Raw genomic sequence first — 27,496 nt, forward strand, 5'->3', positions numbered from 1 at the left:
AAAATCTTTACGCCTAGGGTGGTGGGCAGTAATAAACAGAGAGGGTGGGGCTCAGTTGCACAGTCACAACCATTAGGTTGTATAGGGACCCAACAATTTATGATAGTTACATAGTTAAATCAGGTTGAAAAAGGACAAAGTCCATCAAGTTCAACCCCTCCAAATGAAAACCCAGCATCCACACACACACACCTTCATACTTTCACAAAATGATGGTGACCAATTTTGGCAGCTTTACTCAATCACATTTCAAAGCCTGAGACAGGCTTGACTATATATCAGCAACCACTTTGGTTACCACTGAAGAAAAAGGCATTTGGACAAAAATTGAAGGTTTATTTTCTGTTCAAACTTGCACATTCAAACAGCAGAGACTTATAGTACTTAAAGCAAGCTGCGCACAGTTGCTGCTAATATCCACTTTCAGTTGAGATGCAAAGCTCAGCTCACCTATAAATAAATACATCTGTTTCAAACAGTGAATTCAGTTATGCTATCAAACACTTAATATAAATCAGTTACTTGGCAGCTTATACATCTAATGGTGCCAATTGCAGACTTTCTTACGGCCATATCATCATCTCATTTCTCGTTGTCTTATTTAGCTGCTAACAGAGATTTGTCTTCTTTCATCTTCACTTATGCTGACAGATGTTATTTGCATATGAACAAATAAACTGATTAAATGTACAAACAGAAAATGGCATCATAGATTTAGTTTTTATTCGGTCATGTGGTATTGGCACCAAGATGCACAGTTACATGTTGGCCAATTTGTTCCTTGAGTTTGGAATTTGTGTCTCCAAATTCCCAATCAAATCTTTTGAAGTACATGTAGTTCAAATCTTCTGCTCTCTGTGTAATGTAGCTGTTAGTTGCAGACCTCCCTCAATTGCCTATTGAATGGGTTACCATAACTCTAAATAAATTCTCAAATAAATCTGCTGATGTTATTCCTCTATAAAAGGAATGTTGGTGAATGATTGAGAAATTGCAGCAAAATATCTTAATGTCCTATAATATACTGGTATGGGTGACTACAGAGAATCTATTTTTATCTATTATTGGAACTATTACATTATTTGCATGAAAGCAGCTACATAGTGTGGCCCTCTTGTTGTTTTAAACCATTGTCTCTCTTTTGGGCGGTTACAAATGATTAGAGGATTAGCGTAAAGAAAATGTAATGCCAAACTCTCAGGGTAGCGTCCTGCATCAAATTGGGTACCTACGGAATACCTCCAAAGTGTTTCAGAAAGAAAATCCCTGCTTCTGAAGGCATGGCAATGATCATTTGCAGGAGTGATGTCACTTCCTGTGTCAGCGAGAACATGTTCGTACAGGGATGGGACAGAATTATTCATAAGAGTCCATATATGGTGTAAGCAGCAATAAGCACCACATATGTGGTATAAGCAGCAATTAAGTCAAAACCTTGTGTAGCTACAGGATCGTTTTTTCAAATGCACAAATGGAAGTGACGCTGAAAAAGGTTACAGACAAAGAGAATATTTGCATTGTGTTGGGGCACAGGTAGATCACAACAGCACAGTGCTGAGACGAAGAAAAATTCTCTAGGCTGGTTTACAGGTTTTACATTTTAGGAAGATGAGGAGCACTGGTTTAGGGTTTACAACTTAGATCACTTAGGGGGGCCTAACAACGTGCCACCCTGGTGATTCCACCTTCCCATGCTTTTTAACTAAGCAATAAAGTATTCTTATGTGATACATTTAAGCCAAACATTTTGCATAATGATCAGGCCACACCAAACCCGCCATTATTCAGTTATTTCAATATCTTGTACACCAGTGGCAGGACTGTACCCCCAGCTTTATTTCTTACTTTACATATGTGCCATGAAAATATTATACTCCACTGGGAAAATGTCATGAAAGGTGCAAAGTTTGGTGCAGGTCTAAACGTCTATAGCAACCAGAAAGTATAATATCCCAAAACGCTCCGCCCGCTTGGTTCAGGAAAAGGGGTGCAACTTTCCTCGATCAGGTCACCGGTATCCTGATATCTGTAACTTGATTTGTAAAGAAATGAGGAGAGCACTCTGCAAGCATACAGTGGTGTGAAAACTATTTGCCCCCTTCCTGATTTCTTATTCTTTTGCATGTTTGTCACACAAAATGTTTCTGATCATCAAACACATTTAACTATTAGTCAAAGATAACACAAGTAAACACAAAATGCAGTTTTTAAATGAGGGTTTTTATTATTTAGGGAGAAAAGAAATCCAAACCTGTGTGAAAAAGTAATTGCCCCCTGAACCTAATAACTGGTTGGCCCACCCTTAGCAGCAATAACTGCAATCAAGCGTTTGCGATAACTTGCAACGAGTCTTTTACAGCGCTCTGGAGGAATTTTGGCCCACTCATCTTTGCAGAATTGTTGTAATTCAGCTTTATTTGAGGGTTTTCTAGCATGAACCGCCTTTTTAAGGTCATGCCACAACATCTCAATAGGATTCAGGTCAGGACTTTGACTAGGCCACTCCAAAGTCTTCATTTTGTTTTTCTTCAGCCATTCAGAGGTGGATTTGCTGGTGTGTTTTGGGTCATTGTCCTGCTGCAGCACCCAAGATCGCTTCAGCTTGAGTTGACGAACAGATGGCCGGACATTCTCCTTCAGGATTTTTTGGTAGACAGTAGAATTCATGGTTCCATCTATCACAGCAAGTCTTCCAGGTCCTGAAGCAGCAAGACAACCCCAGACCATCACACTACCACCACCATATTTTACTGTTGGTATGATGTTCTTTTTCTGAAATGCTGTGTTACTTTTACGCCAGATGTAACGGGACGCGCACCTTCCAAAAAGTTCAACTTTTGTCTCGTCGGTCCACAAGGTATTTTCCCAAAAGTCTTGGCAATCATTGAGATGTTTTTTAGCAAAATTGAGACGAGCCTTAATGTTCTTTTTGCTTAAAAGTGGTTTGCGCCTTGGAAATCTGCCATGCAGGCCGTTTTTGCCCAGTCTCTTTCTTATGGTGGAGTCGTGAACACTGACCTTAATTGAGGCAAGTGAGGCCTGCAGTTCTTTAGATGTTGTCCTGGGGTCTTTTGTGGCCTCTCAGATGAGTTGTCTCTGCGCTCTTGGGGTAATTTTGGTCGGCCGGCCACTCCTGGGAAGGTTCACCACTGTTCCATGTTTTTGCCATTTGTGGATAATGGCTCTCACTGTGGTTCGCTGGAGTCCCAAAGCTTTAGAAATGGCTTTATAACCTTTGAAATTGAACTCAGGTGTGATAAACCACAGTTAAGTTATTTTTTAACAAGGGGGGCAATCACTTTTTCACACAGGCCCATGTAGATTTGGAGGTTTTTTTCTCCCTTAATAACGTAAACCTTCATTTAAAAACTGCATTTTGTGTTCAATTATGTTATCTTTGACTAATACTTAACGGTTTTTGATGAGCAGAAACATTTAAGTGTGACAAACATGCAAAAGAATAAGAAATCAGGAAGGGGGCAAATAGTTTTTCACACCACTGTATAATGCTGTGGTTATCTTTTTATTGCTTGACTACTTGTACACGACATGTTTCGGGCCTATATGCCCTTTATCAAGAACACTTGATAAAGGGCATATAGGCCCGAAACATGTCGTGTACAAGTAGTCAAGCAATAAAAAGATAACCACAGCATTATATGCTTGCAGAGTGCTCTCCTCATTTCTTTACAAGTCTATAGCAACCAGCCAGCAGCAGAATTTACTGGTCATCTGCACATTTTGTTTTTTTTCCCCATCAAATAGCATTACTAAAATTGCTATTTCCTAATTGAGTAGGAAAATGTAACCATCAAAATAAGTTGCTTTAATGAGATGAAAGATTACATTTAAATAATTCATGCAATTAAACAAAATACAGATGTCTTTCTATCACTTGCGCTGTGAATTGTTCCAAGTTTAACCTTTTATTCGAAAACAGATTTAGTATTTTTTTATTTGACATGAATAACTGTAAAGCACATGAGTACAGTTTGGTATTTAAAGGGGGATTACAAGGAAAAATGAATATATAATTTTAATTTAATTTTATGGAAATCAAAATAACTTTCTAAAGTTTCAATTATGATCTGGTTCTGACAAAATCAAGTTATTCTTTGCTATTCTTTGCTCCGCAATCTGTTTCTCTAAATGCAGGAGTCAGAGTTTAATTGACTGTTAAGGTGGCCATAGACACACTGATAATATATGAAACAAATTTTTGTATGATATTTGGTGCGTGTATGGTGAGAGATGAGTCGACCAATATCGGCAGAAGACAGGGATATCTGTCGGCTCATCGATCAGGCTGCCCAGAAAATTTTGATCAGGCACCTCTGAAGGCATCCGAACATCGCCCATTTTTAGTGCTGAATCGGCAGATACAGGTAAAATTCTATTGTTTCTATCTGTATATCTGACGATTCAGCTCTACACGTGTGTATTGAAACAAACGCTCTCTCTTGGAAAGATTGTAATTGTAACATCTATGGCCACCTTAAGGTCTAATTCATTGGTGTCTGCCCTATTGTCTAGACCAGGAGTCCCCAACCTTTTTTACCCGTGAGCCACATTCAAATGTAAAAAGAGTTGGGGAGCAACACAAACATGAAAAAGTCCCTTGGGATGTCAACTAAGGGCTGTGATTGGCTATTTGGTAGCCCCTATGTGGACTGGCAGCCTACAGGAGGCTCTGTTCGGCACTATACTTGCTCCCAAGCTTTGAATTCAAAAATAAGCACCTGCTTCAAGCACACTGGGAGCAACATCCAAAGGGTTGGAGAGCAACATGTTGCCCACGAACTACTGGTTATCAACTGAGAGGGGGATAGCGAAGAGTAACTTGACTATTTCAAAAACAGTAGAAATACTATTAAGTGATAATTGATTATTATTGAGGAAGTTTCTTGCAATTTGCATTTAATCACAATTTTAATCACAAAGTATGTGATGCTTTGCCTAGTATGGACAGATCAAATCCACTGCTGGATCAGAAATGAGAATGTTTTTCATGGCTAAAGAGGTGGCAAACTAAATCTCCAGGACCCGCCACAGGGAATGTTTTGCACACTCCGACGCACCATCAGGAACGACTGTGAATAAAATGAGCCCACATATTGGCTGACGTATGCACCAATATGGAGCAGGAATCGGTTTTCTATCACAGTGAATCTCAGTTGTGGTTGCCTCCTCAATGCTGAATATTCTCACACTAACATTAGTGGGCCAGTCAGCAAAGCAGGGTGGAATCAGCAGGAGATGGGGTGGGGGGGGGGGGAATAATAAGCAGAAAATGTGCTGTTCTGAACCATGGGGCCAATCTCTAGTAAAATGTATGTACGTTATTTGTGATCAGGAGAAATACTGCTTTCAAATGTTTTAAAATTTACATTTTATATTTCAAAAATACTTAATGGTGTGATGATTAATAAGCATCGCAATCACGCTGATTAAATGATTTCTTAAAAGAAGGTTTAAAGCTGATTCCAGTTCTGATCATTAAAGGAGATTATATTACTTGTTGAGATTGCCCAGACTGACTTGGGGATCGCAAGCATTTGCTGCCACCCTCTGGCAACGAGCAGATAAAAATGCTGTATATATTTTTGTTGCCGGTATAGTAGGTTCATTGTGCTTTCCAGCTCCCTTGAATATTCACATTTAATTCACTGCACTAAGCAGCTCTGTATTCTCGCACACAGCATCTAATGTCATAGATACATTTATGATTTGGAGTTGTAGGGTGTTATTTATTAAATTTTGAATGCCCAAAACTCCAAAAATTTTTATAAAAAAAGTTTCTGTGGTGTGTGCTGGAATTAGCCCAAAAATCCAACTATTTCAGGAAAAAGCCAGAAAAATGCATATGATTCTGGTTTCCCTCTGATCCGATGAAATCTCGTTTTTTTAATAATAAATAAGGTTAAATTGTGGATTCTAGTTTGGTCGGACTTTTTTTATTTTAAAAAATCTGAAAAATTCAGATTTTGATAAATAACCCCCAGTTCATTTTCTTACCAAACAGAGAGTAATAACTCATTGTTTAAAGCGTACAATACATAATATAACATTACATTTGTTTTGTATGTACTTTTGGTCAGTGTGGTTGGGCAAGAGGACATTTAAATGGATATGATGTATTACTTAAAGGCACATGTTTCTGTTTTGCAGTTCCGTCTCACCATTCAGTATTGAGAGCACAAGACGTCAGAGGAGGTCAGAATCCCCAGACTCAAGAAGACGGAGAATACACAGGTGTGATTTTGAAGGTTGCAACAAGGTCTACACAAAAAGCTCTCACCTGAAGGCTCACAGAAGAACCCATACAGGTATTGCACACAAGGAATTTCTATTGCCTGCTGCTTTTTGCTTCTCTCCAATATATTCTGCTCAGAATATCACTTGAATATAAAATACCTCACCATTTCATCTTAGGAAAAAACATCAACTGCTAAGTGGAACGTATGTATTTGTAATAGATAATTATTTAAATGAAGAAGCACCGTGAGAATGAGGCTGGAGTTAAACACCTGCCAGCAGATTTTTTCTCTGGGAAATGGAACACAATACAGACAGAGAATGAAAGGTGGGATTCAATTTAAGGGTCAGTGTTCCCTGTACTTGGCATTTACCAGGTCTGACCCTGGATTATTACAGTTCTACCTGAGTCCTGACCCAATAAAGAACCTGACATGGTTACATTATGCTTCATAGGCTATAGCAAATAGGGTGTGACAAGGTTGTCATCTAAGTTCATGTTTTTCAGGGGACATAATAAGTCGAGAAACCAGAAATACCCCTGGCAAATACTCGCCCCCGCACTGGCACCCTGCAGGCCTTTGCTGTAAGAAATAGGCAAGATTCACTTGGGGGGTTATCTATTCTAGTCTGAATGCCAAAAATTTGAAAAATTCGAGTTTTTTTAACTATAAAATCTTAATATTTTGTGGAAAAAAATTACTTGAATTTTTTAAGATTTATTATTCCCAGAGGATGGAAAAAGTCTAAAAATCCAGCGTCTCAGAACTGCCGAGGTTGTATGTAAGTCAATGGGAAAGGTCACTATCCTGTTTGGAAGTTTCTGTGGTCCGCGCTGGAATTAGCCCGAAAATCAGACTATTTCATGCTTTTCGGACAAAAATTCTGACTTTTCAATTGTTTTGTGTTTGTCCCAGATAAAATCATGATTTTTTCAAATAATAAATAAGGTCCATTTGTGGATTCTAGTTTGGTCTGACTTTTTTCATTAAAAAAGTCAGATAAATTCAGGCTCTGATAAATAAGGCCCCCATGTGATCAACCCAGCAAGTGTTCATTGAACAATCTCTCCAGGTTCATGGATCAGACCGGGGACCAGGAACATTCAGTACATGAGTTATACTTTATGGAGGGTCCTCACACACTAAGCTTGTCTTCCCTGAAGCCTGCAAGACCCCTGTCATTTGTGAGTGCACTGGCAGAGTGCCTTTAGCCTTTGGTAGGGGCCTCCTCTCCCCATAAACTCTGCCCCTGGTCCTCTGTCCAGCATACAGTGTCCAGCATACAGTGTCCAGCATACAGTGTCCAGCATACAGTGACCCAAGGCTGCCACTAACCTGGTACATTCCTTCTGCAGCATGACTTAAATAACTTCATCTTTCAGATGATAAAAGTGAAGGATTTGAAGTTATGATTGTGTTTGCATTATTAAGGTTTAGCCTTTACACAAGAAGCTATCTCACAATGTCACCAGTTCTGAATAACCCCATATATAGAAACGGAAAAAAAATTAAAGCATCTGATGAAATTTACTGAAAACGTGATAACTAGGGAGCTCAGTTATTTCACTAGCAACGCAAGATGATTGCATTTCTCAGTTATTCTTGATGGTATTGGTTAGCAGATCTTATATCCAGATAAGGCCAGTAGATGGTGCTACAGAACAACAGTTCCAGAGAAAATAATTTCAGCGCGATTACAAAAGTTTGCATTTTTTTTTTAACTTAAACAATAGCCATTTCATTTACCATTTGCTTACATCATTGCTGTTTGAGCATTAAATGTGGCTTCAGCATTGTGATACTACAGAGCCTGGGGATATGAGAGTCATTTTGAGGTTATTAAACCCCTGACAATCCATGAGAAGAAGCTCTTAAAACTTGTCTTTGCCAGTAACTCGCATCCACAATGAAATATAAAACAATGACTAGTTGAGTGAGTGTGCGACAAGATAAAAGAAACCACAGCACTTTGGTATGGTTTTGCTTTTCATCTCTTGTTTTTTATGGGATAAATGCAGTACATCGGTAAGACATAGCGTAAAGCCAATGTTATGTTATATTGTTTTGTAATATAAATTATAGCAGCAATCATTTTTGCTCTACTTTGATTTACTAAACACTTTTGTTTTTTTGCTGCAGGGAATAAATTAATTGTTGATTACATCTTCTTGGCATATATGTTAGTAGGGCACTGTGGTACAGTACAGCACAAAGGGAAAAAAACAATCGTATTAATAATTATAGCTATAGAAATTATTATATATAGCTTTTAATGTTTATATATAAATAAATATATATATATATATATATATATATATATATATATATATATATATATATATATATATAGCTTTCTTGTCACTTGTGCAATGCTGAAAAACACATTAGACATACCAATGTTCCAGGCCATATGAACAGGATATATACAAATAATAATAAATGTACATATCTTAATACAAAAGACACAAATACTGTATATGGTACATCTATCACAAATCAAACTGTTGTATATTGGTAATCTAATTATTAAAAGAAAACTATATCCCCAAAAAGCAACAGTTTATATCCTATTAATTGGCATATTAAAGCATCTTGCCAAACTGGAAAATATATTTAAATAAATATTGTTCTTTTACATCTCTTGCCTCGAACCCCATTTTGTGATGGTCTGTGTGCTGCCTCAGAGATCACCTGACCAGAAATACTACAACTCTAACTGTAACAGGAAGAAGTGTTGAAGCAAAAGACACAACTGTCTGTTAATTGGCTCATGTGACCTAACAAGTATAATTTGTTTGATTTGTTTGTGTGCACAGTGAATCGTACGATTCCAGGGGGCGGCCCTTGTTTTTTAAAATGGCAATTATGTATTTATGATTACCCAATGGCACATACTACTAAAAAAGTATATTATTATGAAAATGGTTTATTTACATGAAGCAGGGTTTTACATATGAGCTGTTTTATGCAATATATTTTTACAGAGACCTACATTGTTTGGGGGTATCGTTTTCCTTGGTGTAGCTGCAATTTCACTGCTTGCTTAGCTCAAGAAATAATTGTGATTAAAACAATATGCATAAAGCGTGTTCAGCACAAGCCCTGTTCATTGCATTCATGTTGAACAAGGGGGTATACTGTTTGTTTAAGGTGAAAATTAAGACCCTTGATTTTTGATTTCCATTAGCTTTTTATATTTTGAAAGCTGTATAACTCTTTTTCATGTATATCTGTCTCCACTTTATCCCGATTATGCTGATTTTCTGATGCAAGATATGTACAGCAAATAAGCTTTGCATATTTATTAAGTCCTGTTTTAACTAATTAAGAGAAAATAATAATCAGCAGCTCTCAGACATTGTAGCATTTTAACTCAAAAAGAGCTGGCTCAGGACTGCTTTGTCAAAATAGTAGTTATAAACACATATAAACAGGCTCGTGGATACAAAAAGTTAGACTTTAGTAGGGGCCATGTAAATGTTTAGATACACTGTACTGGCATGTAACTCTCTGTCATGTGACTCTAACATATAAATATTTGATATTCTTTTACAACACACGAATACACTGGAAAAAGTAAGCGCACCCCTACATTTATCAGTGTAAATACCTACAGTTAGAATCAGGTGCAAATGATTAGAACATTTTTAAGAGGATCTTAGAGGAATCTGTCTTATTTAAACTTCAGGTGTTTTAGTTTGGTTTGCTCATTGTTGTTGGAGTGTGTGGAATGACCATGACTAAACTGAAAAAGATTTCAAAAGAAAGTTCTACATGGGAGGTGGGCCAGAAGAAAACCGTACTCACACGTGTAGCAGGAGTTCACTTTCTTGACTTTCAAAAATATGTAAACGCTAAAGGAGCAAATATATTTGCTTATAACCACATTGTAAGGATAGATCCTCAAAGAAAATGCAAAAGGCAAGTGATGAGGAAATATGTAGGTTATAGTGTTGGTCCACATTACTTTAAAGATTTCTATTTAGCCCCATTGACTTTAATAGGTTACACCAGCATTGGTGTGGTATCAATTATGCTATACAAATACAAAACAATGTAACTTTGGTTTTTGCCTTCTGGTTTCAGAAACCATGCTCAGAGATGTCAATCTGGGCTCATGAAAATGCAGGGGGCCAAAAAGTCACACCATTAGCACGTGCAAATGTTCTCCTGAAACCACATGCACATTTGTATCCCTTTAAAAAAAACGCAAAAGGGACATTGTTTCCACTGAGTCTGTGCTTTATTAATTACTGAAATGCTATTTATGCAATCAATGGCAGAACTGGTGTTAGAGGAAGGATGGGGCAGGTTAATGAATAAACTCTATTGAACCCCAATTTCAGGAAAAAAAAGGTTTCTGGATATCTTGGGCAAATGCTCATTCTGCTCTATCTTAAACTCTGATCCTCGGACATATTTCTCTGGCAGAAACTGTATTTCCTCAGATACCAAGGGAAACGGCAGCAACAAGATTGCTTCTCTCAATCAAAGACACTTACCTGAAACCTCTTGGCACAAGAGAGGTCTAATCACAGAATGTAATATTACCGAATGAGTGTCATTCACATAATCCTTTGCATGTTTTATCTTCAAAAGTAAGATTTCATCTATGAATGGCACAATTAAGAGTAACCACAACATTCTCAAAGGATCAAAACATTGGCAGTGAAAACCTTTTATTGCAACTCTCCTCTATAAAAGGGCCATTAGTGTACACAATAGTTTTTATAACAACTGGGCAAATCCCAGCATATTGAGTCATTTCTTATCACTCCTATAAGGTAGGCTTATTTACTGTTAACCCATTGCAAGCTGGAGGTAAATCCTAATTTGCTGCTATTAACGATGGGTAATCAATAATCCTTCAAAGATCTATTTATCTACATGTCATCAGGGATGCACCAAATCCACTATTTTGGATTTGGCAAAACCCTTGAATCCATTGTGAAAGATTAGTCCGAATACTGAATTGAATCTGAATCCTAATTTGCATATGTAAATCAGAGGATTTGCATATGCATGCACAGTTAAACTTTTTTTATCTTCTGTGTTTTGTGACAAAAAGTTACTAAAGGTTTCAGTTTGGCCAGGTACGAGCATTCAGCCGAATCCTGCTGGAAAAAAAAAATGCTGAATCCTGGCCAAATACGGAACGAAATTCTGGAAACGGTGCACCCCCACTTGTAACAGATAATAAAAATAAAATATCATATACAATGAATTATTTTGTTGTTATCCAGATTTTTTCAAAAAAAACTATTCCTTATTTGGTATTTCTTGATGTGCTTTCATCCCTTTAGTGTATTAGTTAGAAAATAAATGATTACTTTTTTTACAGTCGAAGATATATAACATATAGATATAAATGTATTATTGGTTTTTATTTACCCCTATTTAAATGTCACAGGTTTAAGAAATAACATTATCATTCTCAGACCAAGTATTAAAGCCTCATTGAAAATAAAAATAAAATATCATATACAATGAATTATTTTGTTGTTATCCAGATTTTTTTCTAAAAAAACCAATTCCTTATTTGGTATTTCTTGATGTGCTTTCATCCCTTTAGTGTATTAGTTAGAAAATAAATGATTACTTTTTTACAGTCTAAGATTCAATATAAATAACATATAGATATAAATGTATTATTGGTTTTTATTCACCCCTATTTAAATGTCACAGTTTTAAGAAATAACATTATCATTCTCAGACCAAGTATTAAAGCCTCATTGTGCCACTGTAATACATTGCATTTATTGTACTGGAGTTGTAAATACCCCCAGTTGTGCAGACATTCTCCTCTGTGTTCTTTGGAGTGTCATAATACAGTATATAGATGACATAAAAACCCTGTTATTAGTGTTAAACATATAATATTTCTGGGAATTGCCTGTTCTGTAGACCCTGCAGCTGTAGAACAGTTTGTGTGTACACAGCCGCTTCAAGAAAGATTTTATTTTTTTGTAGAAGTTAAAGTGTAAATTATATGTGAAAAAGAAGTTTGACATTTTTAGGATTCTAATGGTACAGGGGCACATTTAGCAAAAATAGTATTGTATTTAAATATAATGCAGAAACTTGAGTAATCAAGTCCACCCTGACTGTGTTTAATGGATGTATGGAATGGGTTCATCTTGATTGAACAAATTGAACAAATTTGTGATAATGTTCTTGAATCCAGCATTCCTTGTGGTCTCCAGCCATTTTTAAGGCTCGGGTAATAGCTCTAAAAACTGAATATCCAATTCCCAAAATCAGAATATCCAATTCCGATTTAATTCAATAGGGATACAAATAATCTAAAAATTGTAGATTTGCCTGAATATTGAATCATTTACATACAATTGCATATTTACATTTGAGTGGGAAAAAAAGGAAACAAAAAATTGTTGCATTCAGTTCACATGACCAATTTACCAAAATATGAGTTTGTATTATTTTCACGATTAAAGAAAAAATGCGGTGAAAAATATAAACGTGAGAATATTTTTAGGAACCTTCAGTAGTCTGTATTTAAAGAAAAAATGCAAAAAGTTGCCAGAAATTAAACTCAGTAGAAGCTGGTAGGGTTTAATAGTTTAATAGTCAATGGCGGAAAAGGTCTTAGTCTCAAAACATGTTGTGTAAGGGAGTTTTAGTTTAACAGCACTTGCTTGGAGATGGGATCGACCCAATCGAATCCAAAAGCATTGGGAAAAATCTGTGCACCAAATTGAATCATGCAACTTTTGACCCTCGCCTTGTATAACTTTTTCAAATGAAAACTAGCCCAAAACCCGCGAAGATTATTATGGCAAGAAAAATCTTCAAATTGTTAAAGGGACATCTGCCATTGACTTTTACATGATTTCCACAGGTTTTAGCTGAAACTTTTTAGCAGCTTTGGAGCATAATAAATCTTTAAAAATTTTACGTTTTTTCCCCTCTAAAAATTCAAATCTTTCCCCTTTAAAAACGTGATCAGACAAATTAGAGGTTTAATAAATAGGCCCCTAAGTGTTGGAGAAAAAAGTTACTCAAGTTTTGTCGCATTTGTTTATTTTGGTGCTTGCATTTTTTTTTCTCAACCTTGAAAATTAAGGATTTGGATTCAATTCTGTTGACTGATTCAAGTCTGTTCAATGGGACTGAAATTAATTCAAATCCTTCAAAAACAATAATGCTAAGATTTGGGCAAATCCTAAACTGAATCCTGGATTCTATGCATGCCTAATTTACCCGTGTCTTGGTAGAGATGGAGAGATGAAACTCGTGCCTTATTGAACACAAACCTCTGACCTCAATCTTTTGTGTGCCCCACAATGTCTGACTCCTTCTCCAAATCTGTGAATCTTATGGTCAGCCAGCATCACCCATTTTCTTGCTTAATAAAAATAGTCCCAGCTGCTGCCTGTCAAAGTTTCCATAGTTTTTAACCAACTAAAGACTAGCCGAGGATGTTGGGAGTGGAGATCTCCAACAACCAGAACACTGCAGGTTGAATATATATCTTAAAGGAGAAGGAAAGGGTAAACTTAAGTAGATTTCTATCATAAGTCTGGTGCACTCATAACTTACAAAGCGTAGTTAATGCTTTCTCCCTGGTGTCTAGAAGAGGGAACAGCGCTCTGCAGAGAATGTAGCGTTGAACTCGGGTGACGTCACAAATTTTCAAAGCAGCTTCCTCCCTGCTGCCCGAGGCAGCCTTGAGGCACATTGGGCTCAATTGCAGTTTAATGCGCATGTCTCAGAGCAGCCTTTCTTCCTTGTAAAATGACACGCATCTAAATTTACCTATGCGCGCGTCATCATTGACCCCTGTAACCACGCCTCCCAACCAAACGTATTGCAAGCTAAGGAGACGCACGATTGTTTATTTTTTAATTATACTGTGAACAGCTTACAGGCAGCTTCAAGCGCTTGCGGTTCACTGCGGGGGGACAAAACATTTTTTAAAAGCAGGCTAAGGTGAAATATGCAGCCCGAGCATTAAACATTGGTGGACAGTGGAAAATACTTACTGTGTACGCGTTAACAGTTATTGCGCGCTCGTGCTGCTCGAGCTGCTTTTGCTAGTGAGCGATTTGTCACATATGATGTGGTCGGGGGAAGGTTTTTTTTGGCGCATGCACATTACTGATGTAGAGGCGAAGGAAGTCTCATTTTTTAGAAAGATGGCCGCCACGTTCTACAGAAGCAGAGCAGAAGATCAAACTTCATTTTCTGCTTTTCTATGGAGGGAAGAAAATATAAGGAGTCCTATAGAGGGAGGTAGTGCATGAAATTTACCTTTCCTTCTCCTTTAACACAGGTTTTTTTTCCATGGCATCTATAGATTATCATTAGAGTTTTGCAATATTTTTTATTATTTGTACCTGAAAAATAGGTGCCAGCTTACATTTAACGGCAGTATTTGTGTTGGTTGGTAAACATTTAAGAGCGATTGTTTAAAAGCTTTTTGATTGTATCATTCCATGCTGTGACAGGTCGAAGTCTGTTTGCCTTTCCTTTATTACACAGTAACCACACATATGTTAAACAAAGCTAAAGTGTTTAATGCAACCGAAACCAAACTTTTATTGTAAAACATCACAGTGCCTTTATTTAGAGCTTTTACTAACCTTTTAGAGTACTTGGGGTTACAGTTTGAGAAGCAGCTGTTTTTATAAATGACAAGGTGTTATCCAGGAATTACAGGCTCCTTTACTGTTATATCCGAGAACACTTGAGGCATTTACATTAGGAAATAGAGTATCCTCTTCTCTGATATTTGAAATTACTTAAATTAACTTATACTTAATATCTAGTCACTGTGCTATAGTTTAGTAGCACACACACACACACATTAGGCAAAGGGCTTGTATTTTAGATATCCCTGAGAAAAGTTGAATAATCCAATTTTAGAGGAACAGTTCAATATAAAAATAAAAACTGGGTAAATACAGTAGATAGACTGTGCAAAATAAAACATGTTCTTAATATAGTTTTAGCCGAAAATGTAATGTATAAAGGCTGGAGTGACTGGATGTCTAACAGAACAAAGCACTACTTCCTGCTTTTCAGCTCTCTAACTCTGAGTTAGTCAGTGACTTGAAGTGGCCCACATGGTACGTAACTGTTCAGTGGGTTTGCAATTGATCCTTATTATGCAGGTCTGATTCAAAAGCAAACAGTTATGAGCCATGTGGCCCTCCCTCAAGTCACTGATTGGTTACTGCCTGGTAACCAATCAGTGGAAACCAAGAGAGCTGCAAAGCAGGAAGTAGTGTTCTGTTATGTTAGACATGTAGTCACTCCAGCCTTTAAAGATTGCAGTTTTTTCTAACTATATTGGAAAAAAAATAATTTACCCAGTTTTTATTTGTATACTGAACAATTCCTTTAAATACTGAAAGGCTCAGTTAATAAAAATGCTAAAAACATAAATGTAAGTGAAAATCCTCTCTCTGCACTTGCATAATTGTTTATTTGCTTTGGAATTTGTGATATTTTACTACAGAATTTCCAGGCAAGGCCATGTTTTTCGAGCATGTTGAAGTCGTGGAAATTCTTTTCTCAGGCAGTGTTATGGAGGGTTTTGTACACAAACATATGGCATTCTTTGCTACGTACACCCAAAGGATGAAAATATTATGATAAATATTAGAAGTTCTGCTCCAAATAAAGCAAATCATTATTTGGGAAAACTGTTGTAAAAACAGGCAAACACGAAGAGGTGAGAAAATGTGTTTTTAAATATTCCAAGAATGTTTTATTTATTTGTTAAATGATTCACTTTCTTTTTTAAAATAAACAATTCCAGCTAAATCTCAGACTAACAGCCTTTAAGATGCTAATGATTTAAATCAATATAATCTAGTGACATGGTCAAGTGCAAACGTTGGCATATCATTACACAGATTACAGAGACCAGATATTTGCTTTCAGTAGACCAGTAAGGCTTATGGCTCATGAGGTACCTCAACTGATGCCCAGGGACAATCACAGCAGCCAAAACACTCTTCCCTGCCTGTCTTTGGTTCAAAGGAAGGGTGATGTGACCAGCTGTTATTGACCGTGCCTGCCATAAGCATCTTTTAACATACACCAAAAAGGCTAACAGCAGATTGTTGTGTAATATAGGGCTATATTCAAGGCATTAGGTGATCGGTGATTCATACATAATGATCACATACACCCTTAAAGGGGAAGTAAAATCTAAAATAGAATAATGCTAGAAATGCTTTATTTTGTATACTAAACTTAAATATGAACTTATTGCACAACAAGCCTAATAAAACAAATTATTTATTCTTTCAAAGTTGGCCACAGGGGGTCACCATCTTGTAACTTTGTTAAAATTCTTAGCAACACCAAGGGGCAAATTAACTAACCTCCGAAATTTCACTAGCGAATTCTTCGCTCACAGGCAACACTTCATCAGGTGTAGATTTGCCAGGACAGTGCTGATTCACTAAAATCCAAAGTTGCGTCCAGGGCACCGAATGCTGTCGAAGTTGCGCTAGCGTTACTGTGCCGAACAAAGCGAAGTTGCACTAGTGTTGCCTAATTTGCATATGACGGGAAGTTAAATTTAAATGGACTTATATGTCGCAGCAAATACATTACACTACACAAGCCCGTGAAACCTTAATAAAAGAAAATAGAGGTGTTATATTGCCCTACAAATGAGCCCAGTGTATAGTTTATGTGCCATATGTTAGGAAATGTAGGGGGAAGCGGGTTACCCCAAAAAATCTTTACGCTCTTTTGCAGCCTATCACCCTGAGAAAAGGAAAAGATGCCAGCGTTTTTTGGGACTTCCTTTTGAGGAAGTCCTATCTACTCTATTACAATTTGCCTGGTCTGAGGTGGTGAAGGCAAGTCTGGCGCAAGAAGTAACATTCAGTAAAATCCACATCTTAGTGACTTTGCGTAGTTACGTCCATTTGCCAGAGCGCTTATTTGCTAGGCGTTATGGAGCGAAGTACCGCTAGAGTCTTATCTCCTTCACTAGCGAAGTTACACCAGCGACAGTTAGTAAATCAGCAAAGTACCGAAATGATGTCACGCTTGCAAATTTTCTCCAGCGTTAGTCACTTTGCCCTTTAGTAAATTTGCCCCCAAGACTGTGCACATGCTCAGTGTGGTCTGGGCTGCTTAGGGACAGTTATAAATTATCAAAACAGCACAAGTCAAATAATATCTGCCAGAAGCCAATACAGCAAGACTGATTAATAATCAGAATATACAGACTGCATTGGGTCCTGTGTCATGTAATGTAATGTGGATTTTATCGTTTTTGTATTGTTTAATACAAACTTTCTCCAACTTTGCAGAACCAGCGGCTGCAGCAAAATAATCCTCCAAATAGAATCCCAGTTTATCTGTTTAAATCTGGCTCCATGATCTTTCTCCCTGCAGTTGGAGTTGGAAACAGTAAAGGGGATGTAAAGGCAACGATAATATCCAATACAAATCCTTAAAAAATTCGCTGTCTGCTCTACATGGAAACAAACAAAGTTGCTTGAGTTCTGCATGGCTGGGAAGTCAGGTGGGGGGCTCCCCCTGCTGTTCATAAGTATGATTGTTTCCCTGCAGAGCAGTTAGGGACCATCTGACAATTCCTATCCACAGCAGTAAATGAAGAATTTCACTGCATACAGTCAGGTTTCTTATAAAAACGGTACACATTTTTTAATTAAAGGATATTGGAGATAGGGTTCTTTTTCATTATTTTTTTGCCTTTACATGTCCTTAAAGTGCCTCTTCTTAAATGTAAACAAGCTCAGCTTGACCAGTTTTCTTTATAACTGAAATCTCCTGGACTTTGTCTATTTCATTAATGTCCCTTTGAGTGAGTGGTTCTCTCTTATCTCGTGAGCATCCAAATTCAAAAACTGTAATGGAAATATCTCTCTACTTATAACCCACTGCTCTGCTTCGTGGCCACAAATCATTGTACTTTATTTATTATAATACACATGTTTAAATGAGTCATGTGACAAAAATGACATCACTAAGCTCCGTTTATAACTGATAACATCAGTTTATAAGGATATCATTTACAAGATATTCATGGCTTTTGTGTATTATATATACAAATATTGAATCATTTTTTCTTGTGCACTTACATTGTTTTCGTTTCTGTTTTAGGAGAAAAGCCCTACATGTGTACCTGGGAAGGATGTACCTGGAAGTTTGCACGTTCAGATGAACTGACGCGGCATTTCCGAAAACACACAGGGGTGAAGCCATTTAAATGTGCAGACTGTGACCGCAGCTTTTCCCGTTCAGATCACCTGGCATTGCACCGCCGAAGACATATGCTGGTTTGAGTCTGCCATCAGGCAAGGAGTTACAAAGAGCTGGGTCTCTTATGTTTCATGACTTCAGCAGGACTGAATGTCATCCACAGTGTTACAAAAGCGAGATTTACCACCATATCCAAAGTGAAAGGATGGACAGTGACGGACGTGCCGTGCTCATTACTAAATATACCCCGAAGCATGGAAACTACATGAAATATCAATACCTCACACCACGAGATAGAAAGCAACTGTATCATTCGGCGGCACTGAAGCACTGGTTTTCCCTTGCAGTTTTTCCATTTCCCTTAAACAGAGGGTTTTGCATAAATGATCTTAGGATTGTTTTCTTGATCTCTGAACTTTAAAACAATATCATTTTGGGGGGGGTGCTTTTTGTAAAGTGGACGTAAGCAAGCAGTCATTTGTGAGTACACGTCGGAGGAAAACATGGCAAGAAATGTCCACAAATTTCTGTTGGTGAAATGGATTGAGCAGAATAGTGCTCTGCGATTCTGCAATAACTGGGATGGTAATGGCATCTCACAGTCTGAGCTGTGCAGGAATCATCATTGCCTCTTTACATAATGTGATAGTTCATCATTTACATGCCAGGAAGGCCGGCGGTGTGGCATTTACAGTTATGTGTGACATGTGGGTTGTGTATGGAGCATTTCTCTTCTATTTATATTCAATACAAAGGCCACAATTTTATGCACAGACACTCAGAAATCCTGTTTAAAAAAAAAGTTAAATTTTAATGTGAATTATTACTTATACTGGCCAGTGAGAGAGTGGTGTTCTGCCAGAATGGGTAATATATATCTAGCAAGTGGATAGCACAATTTGAAATGAATGCACTTCTTGCTGTTAAGAGCAATAATGACTGTCCTCTATGGCTGGATAAAAATGATCAAGTACTTAGAAAACTCTTTTTTATTACATCACCGGAGGCCTTTGTTTAAATCTGCTTACATTAAATATTAATATCTTTGGATAAAATGTTGCATTTGCAGACGGAGAGCAAGCTATTGTGTAAATAACTGGCGCTCTAAGGAGGTACCCCGAGGGAAATGAACGCCTGCACTATTGCAGGTTTTCTTGGGCTGCAAGATAATGCCAATTCGTGCCAATTTCTAGCAGAACAAACCTCTGTGTTGTAAAAAGCAGAGATTATTATAGGGTGGAGGTTTTGCTCCATTTATATACGAGGAAACATTTTCTTGTAGATAGAAAGTGGTGTCAATTTTTCTCCACTATTGTGTCTGTTCATGTTTGGGAAAATGCCGACACATTGCAAGGATTTAGATTAAAGGGCATAAAAAGTCTAAAATAGAATAAGGCTAGAAATGCTGTATTTTGTATACTAAATATAAACATGAACTTACTGCACCACAAGCCTAATCAAACAAATAATTTATGCTTTCAAAGTTTGCTACAGGGGGTCACCATCTTGTAACTTTGTTATACATCTTTGCAAGACTAAGACTGTGCACATGCTCAATGTGATCTGGGCTGCTTAGGGATCGTCATAAACAAAGCCGCTTGAGTTCTGCATGGCTGGGAAGTAAGGCAGGGGCTCCCCCTGCTGTTCATAAGTATGATTGTTTCCCTGCAGAGCAGTTAGGGACCGCCTGAAAATTCCTATCCACAGCAGTAAATGAAAGGAGAATTTCACTGCACACAGTCAGGTTTCTTTTTCATTAAAGAAAGTAAAATGGGATTTTATCTTTTTGCCTTCACATGCCCTTTAAGGAGAACGCCAGCTTTCAAATATGAAGCTTTTTCTTCACCCCCATTTATTAGGGACACGGAAGCTCATATAACAATCTGGTGTTATTTATTATTATTGTTACTATGTGTGTATCCTTCTTTGGTGTACACATTAAACAAGAGAGAGAAGAGCAACAATCAGATAAAGTAAAAGTGGCCATACACAGAGAGATCCGCTCGTTTGGCGATGTTGCCAAATGAGTGGATCTCTCAGCAAAATATCGGGCTGATTAGATTGTGGGCTCCAGGGCCCAACGATCGGATCACAATGAAAGGAATACAGGCGGTCAGAGCGCGGGACCGTATCAACAAGCAGATACGGTCTGCAATCTGAAGGGATTTTTAGCCCTTCCTGATCGACATCTGCCCAACTTTTGGAGGGCCCCATACATGGGCCAATAAGCTGCCCACTCAGTCTGTCAACAGCTTTTATTGGCCCGTGTATCTCCACCTTAAAACAAAACCTGTATTTTTTACAAAGAGTGAAAAATGAATGCATGCCATTCTATATGCATAGGTTTGCATCTAAAAGTCTCATCACTTGGCCCTTGCTGTATTTAGATGGATACAATGCAATAATAATGATGAAAGCATCTTTTATGTGGTCCCAATGCCACTTTCTCAAGCAATATAGTAACTTTAATGCACTGATACAGGTTTTTAGTGCACACCATAATCTACATTTCACTTTATGAATCTGAAATCCTGCTTTAGCAATATTCAAGTAGTTTTCTTTCTATACCAATGATCAGATGGTTTAACTCTGAAATATCCCCATTATAACTATTTTTGCATGACTACCCTGTAATATGGCTGATGCTATTAATGCACATTTCAATCTGAAAACAACCAACACCACCAACAGTACAGGAGCTTTTTCCAATTCATATGTATGGGATGCAGGCACAACTTGGGCGCCTTTTAACAAGCTGAAAAGAGCCCTGTGTACAATCAGCCATAAAGTGATATTGATATTTATGGCGATGACATAAACTTTTCCTCCTTGATTATAAAGTTTAGATTGTTTTGTTAAGAAAATAGATATGAAGTCATATGCATCTTATTTGCTGCAGACTTTTTCATCTTGACAGGAGGTTGGCCCCTTTTCTTCATTGGAAATGTCCATTAAAGGAGAAGGAAAGCTCCAAGACATTTATTGTCAACAGATTAGCCACAGTAGTGCAAGCTAGAATGCTATATTTATTCTGCAGATTGCTTTACCATACCTGAGTAAACAGCTCTAGACACTGTCTCTGTTTGTTTAGGATAGAAGCTGCCATATATGCTTGGTGTGACATCACTTCCTGCCTGAGTCTCTCCCTGCTCACTCATAGCTCTGAGCGCAGATTACAGCAGGGATGGGAGGAGGGAGGGGGAGAGGAGCAAACTGAGCATGCTCAAGCCCTGCCCTGGAGGTTATGCTGAAAACAGGAAGTCTGATACAGAAGCCCATGAGTACACAATAAAAGGAAAGATATGATGTGTCTTTTGACAGAGGACTCAGAACAGCATTACTTTGAGGGTTAACTGGTGTATTTATATAGATATTTCTGATAAAGCTTACTTAATTTTAGCCTTTCCTTCTCCTTTAATGGGATTTAAATCTTGATCTTCTCTTTCCTCATTGGCAATTTTAATTATGAGGCCAGCAGTGATCCCATGGTTTAGAGATATGGCTGTGCTGTTGTAAAGTTTAATATTCAGACAGTACCTGCACATGTGGTGTGACTAAGCAGGGCCTTGTGTGCAATTTGTTGATATTTACACACTTTCATTGTACACCACTGCAGAATAGGTTAAAAACTAACTTAATATTAATAAGGACAAGATTTTTTTGGACTGTATGTACAGTATAATAACTTCCTATCTATAAGGGTCCAGTAACCTAGCAATCAATCAGCTGTTTAGTTTCAAATAACTAGCCAGTATAGGCTACATGCTGGTTGGTTGCCATGTTTTGCATATTTATTACATTACCCCTTTTAAGTTTTTTAACTGATCTTAAAATACACTCTTTAAATTATGAAAGGGGAGCAGGTTATGTTTAAGTGTTCACTCCTCACTGACATCCTTAAATTTTTTTTTTGCAATTTGCAGCCACCATCTTTGATTTTATCAGTGACAGATTTAGTTTCAGTGATAATGTTCGGGTCATGTGGTTAGCTCCATCACTTTGACCCTTAGTAAATGGGCTCCTGAATGTTGTCGAACAAGCACAAACAACGCCGTCTGTAAAACAATATCAAAATAATTTTAGGATAAAATATGGATATGTCTCTGCAAAATAATAATTATTCTTTTATAATTGTACTTTTTAATCTCTGTTAATATCTGTAGCATATGAGGAATAGCTGACAGCTACTGTGGTTAGGGAGAACCCAAGGTCACAATCTAATTCGAATTACAATTCAAGGAAGTTTCACAAAAGTGTTCCACAAGTTTTTTAGTTTTCTTTATAAGTGACCTTTCAACTCTATTTTATTTACTGAACCCAAAAAATCTGGAATTAACGTATGTAGGTGTTCCCTAGCTAATATCCTAGCACCATACTTTACAAAAGTCATAATATTTACTTAAATATGGACCGGGGAGATTCTAAAGTATTCACACAGTTCTACACAATATGTTGGCGCTATATAAATACATGTTAATAATTCCTAGCAGAAAAAATCTGAAAACCTCTAAAAGTCCAAAATGATTAAAAATGGTTTAATAGGATCAGCACAGATTGCGTTGACTTTTACTTGGTGCAGTTTTGTATTGGTTCTTTGTGGTTTTTACACAATAAATTTCAAATTTTTTAATAGAAATTTTAAAAAAACTCAAATTTTTGGAGAAAAAATAGGATTTGTGATAAAAATAGAAATCCATATTATAGTAAATTGGCCCCTTACAGTTAAGGCTAAAACAACTACTATGGGTTTTCACCATTCATCCTCAGATCCATTTCCTTCAGACTTAACAATACTGGATACTCTCCTGACAGTCAAGATAGTGTTTAACCGCATTGACAAATTTACTAATGAAAATGAATGTGTCATATTGTCAGAATATGTTTTCCTGTTTAGTGGGGTGTTGAAGCCCAGCCGCAACTCTGAGCTTTAACACCCCTCAGAATCGTTAATGCCTAGTGCAAATTAATAGTTGGCACTGTTTGAATACATTTTCCATGTTGGAACAAATTCTTCCAGCCAAAATCTTGGTCTAAGAGCATCAATACTTTTTACCAAGAGGTAAAAATACCAAGGCTTAGTAAATCAGCCACTGTTTTTCTATTGTATCTTACTTGTTATTTTCACTCAGCTTCACTCTTTATTGCAACATTAAGACTGAAAAGGAAAAAATGTATTATTCTTATAAGATAAGAGTTCTAGAAAAAAACACACATTAAACGGGCATGTTCCATATATGTAGGTATATTTTCTTAGTGGACATAATAAATACATTGGGTTTAAATATTTGCCTAACTTTAATCATACCGTATATTTACATAGCAATAACAATAAGCACACACTAAAAAGGAAAATATTCTAAACAGAGTTTGAGAGCTGTTGTAACACTAGAAGAAAGGTTCTACAAAAATAAATTAAAGGAACATGTAGAGAATTTAAAGGAAACATAAAAGTTCTGTAATAATACATCCAAATTTTTTGCATTTACAAGTGTAATCATGAAAAGTTGTCTAACATAGGAACACAGTTACTGAGGTTTACAGAAATATAAATTTTCAGCCACGTTCCATATACATCACACAATGTGTATTTAACCTTAACTAAAGGAAGATATAGAATATCTCAAATGACCTTCACTTATTGAGGTTCTCATGCTGTCAGTGTTGAGATTGTACCGGGATGATACCAGTCATTGGGACTATTTCCAGTTGCTTTTGTACTTGGTCACCACATCAGCTTGGCTTTAGGTGAGGTATAAAAGGGTTTGCAAATGGGATTTCTGAAAGGCTGTGTCAGTAAACACTCTGGATGTTGGTGTATTCTTGGATCATGCTCCCCATATACAGTGGTGTGAAAAACTATTTGCCCCCTTCCTGATTTCTTATTCTTTTGCATGTTTGTCACACAAAATGTTTCTGATCATCAAACACATTTAACTATTAGTCAAAGATAACACAAGTAAACACAAAATGCAGTTTTTAAATGAGGGTTTTTATTATTTAGGGAGAAAAGAAATCCAAACCTGTGTGAAAAAGTAATTGCCCCCTGAACCTAATAACTGGTTGGCCCACCCTTAGCAGCAATAACTGCAATCAAGCTTTTGCGATAATTTGCAACGAGCCTTTACAGCGCTCTGGAGGAATTTTGGCCCACTCATCTTTGCAGAATTGTTGTAATTCAGCTTTATTTGAGGGTTTTCTAGCATGAACCGCCTTTTTAAGGTCATGCCACAACATCTCAATAGGATTCAGGTCAGGACTTTGACTAGGCCACTCCAAAGTTTTCATTTTGTTTTTCTTTAGCCATTCAGAGGTGGATTTGCTGGTGTGTTTTGGGTCATTGTCCTGCTGCAGCACCCAAGATCGCTTCAGCTTGAGTTGACGAACAGATGGCCGGACATTCTCCTTCAGGATTTTTTGGTAGACAGTAGAATTCATGGTTCCATCTATCACAGCAAGTCTTCCAGTTCCTGAAGCAGCAAAACAACCCCAGACCATCACACTACCACCACCATATTTTACTGTTGGTATGATGTTCTTTTTCTGAAATGCTGTGTTACTTTTACGCCAGATGTAACGGGACGCGCACCTTCCAAAAAGTTCAACTTTTGTCTCCTCGGTCCACAAGGTATTTTCCCAAAAGTCTTGGCAATCATTGAGATGTTTTTTAGCAAAATTGAGACAAGCCTTAATTTTCTTTTTGCTTAAAAGTGGTTTGCGCCTTGGAAATCTGCCATGCAGGCCGTTTTTGCCCAGTCTCTTTCTTATGGTGGAGTCGTGAACACTGACCTTAATTGAGGCAAGTGAGGCCTGCAGTTCTTTAGATGTTGTCCTGGGGTCTTTTGTGGCCTCTCGGATGAGTTGTCTCTGCGCTCTTGGGGTAATTTTGGTCGGCCGGCCACTCCTGGGAAGGTTCACCACTGTTCCATGTTTTTGCCATTTGTGGATAATGGCTCTCACTGTGGTTCGCTGGAGTCCCAAAGCTTTAGAAATGGCTTTATAACCTTTGAAATTGAACTCAGGTGTGATAAACCACAGTTAAGTTATTTTTTAACAAGGGGGGCAATCACTTTTTCACACAGGCCCATGTAGATTTGGAGTTTTTTTTCTCCCTTAATAACATAAACCTTCATTTAAAAACTGCATTTTGTGTTCAATTATGTTATCTTTGACTAATAGTTAACGGTTTTTGATGAGCAGAAACATTTAAGTGTGACAAACATGCAAAAGAATAAGAAATCAGGAAGGGGGCAAATAGTTTTTCACACCACTGTAAACATGCAGAAACATTAAGGGACCTTATTCATTTGGAATGCAGGACATGACAGTTATACAGGCTTTTGAGTGTTGTCATCAATATAGCTATGCAAAGTAAAAATCCATTATACGGATGTCTTTGAAAGGCGGAAAAATCTGCATGCCCAAGTTCCTAAACTCTTGTGTGGTTTCTTCATTCGGCTTCCTGACAATATTTATTTTTTCCACCAAGCGGGTTTTTAAAAACAAAAAAAAAATTAAGTGTGGCACCATGGTTTTAAAAAACTTTTTTTTGGGTGGGAGAGATCATCAGGAAGGAGAGGAAACAAGGTTTATCATGGACAAGATTCAATTTAAGATTCAGTTCAATTGAGAAGAACTTATCTCGCTGTTTATCACGTGAAAACTTTATTGAAGTCTACGGGGAAAAAAAAGTGGAACTGAATTTGGAGAAAAGTTTTTTTTCTCCTCAAACTGAATCTCGTCCATGAGTTTTCACGCTATAAACAATGAAATAACTTTTTCTCACTGATTGGAATTGAATCTGATCCGTTGTTTCCTCATAGATTTATAGTATGAATAAAAGGACTTTCAATTTGTTTTCATTTCTCAAATGACCAGTCCTTTTCCTCTCTATATTCCCGGGGTCATTTATTTCAGTACTTTTCTGAATTTCTTGATATTAGCACAAACCATAATGAAGGCACAAATGTTAATGTATTTCTAAATGTTAAAGTGTGCATTATAATTCATGTTGTTCTTGGGAAGCACAGAAAGTATATATTAAACCTTCTTAAAATAAGAACAAACATAAATCCTTTGCCATTACTACATTGTCAAATGAGTTGTGTACTTAGAAACAATGCTGGGGATTTCTTTTAGTGACTGTGGTATCTGTGACTTTTTCCAAGTAATCCATTAACCAGCAGGCAAACTGGAATTCATTTTTCTTTATGTAGACAAGCACAAAGAATGACTTAACACGGGCTATAGTCCTGCCTTTAGTTGGACATACTGTACTATACAGCACACTTTCCAGCTTAATTCCACCCATCAATAAATCATTGATCTGTTGTTGACTAATCCTGGAAAAGATTACTTGTGTAAAATGGCCATTGTTAGATATGAATATTTTCCTAAATCCGTTTATATTATATCAAACTTGTGGATTAACAATGCTCAGAACAATACAAATCATTACTAATACAAATGAGTGTCCACATACTGACAATAATTAAATGTTAACCCTAAGTACAAACTTGAAATTGTATTAAAAGATAAATAGTAACAGAGACTTCAGTATATTTTATACGAGGTTAAATATACCACTTTCTATTTTTGTTACAATGATACTGATTTGTCTAGGGCAAAATACGGCCCAATGAGGTGATTCATGCCCTGCCCAATTATCAAATTCATTCTCCGCACCCCTTCCAATGCATAATTGCTTTTGTAGGTTTCTAACACAGGTCAACGCAAAAATATTTAAAAAAAAAAAAAAAAAAGTGATGGCAAGTCATAAACTATTTTACTACATATTTGATATTCAGTATTAATTGTAATTTTTTTTAAATGTTTAACAGTTATTAGGCAAATAAGCAGAACAATATAAGCTAATGTATGATTGAGCACAAACAGAAAGAAAGAAAACACTTACAGTGGAAACCTTATAGACTCCCTGAAAAGGAACTGGTGATTCCTAATGATGACCTAAATATTACTAGCAATATAGCACTTAGAAGCTCAGTTTTATGGAGAAAAACTATTTA

The 27,496-nt window shown here is 37.0% G+C and overlaps 1 protein-coding gene across 3 annotated transcripts in view; it reads left to right on the forward strand.

The window, feature by feature from the left end:
• klf12.S (Kruppel-like factor 12 S homeolog) overlaps nucleotides 1-18,880 on the forward strand; it is a 116,835-nt gene extending 97,955 nt beyond the window's left edge. For all 3 annotated transcript variants that reach the window (XM_018249915.2, XM_041584334.1, XM_018249914.2), the window contains exons 5-6: nucleotides 6,169-6,326; nucleotides 18,375-18,880. In XM_018249915.2, the coding sequence (XP_018105404.1) occupies nucleotides 6,169-6,326; nucleotides 18,375-18,556 (340 nt within the window). In that variant the 3' untranslated portion in view covers nucleotides 18,557-18,880. The remainder of the gene's footprint in view (nucleotides 1-6,168; nucleotides 6,327-18,374) is intronic.
• Nucleotides 18,881-27,496: the final 8,616 nt, after the last annotated feature.

This window comes from Xenopus laevis, chromosome 2S (assembly GCF_017654675.1).
Source record: "Xenopus laevis strain J_2021 chromosome 2S, Xenopus_laevis_v10.1, whole genome shotgun sequence".
In the NCBI taxonomy this organism is placed as follows: Eukaryota; Metazoa; Chordata; class Amphibia; order Anura; family Pipidae; genus Xenopus; species Xenopus laevis.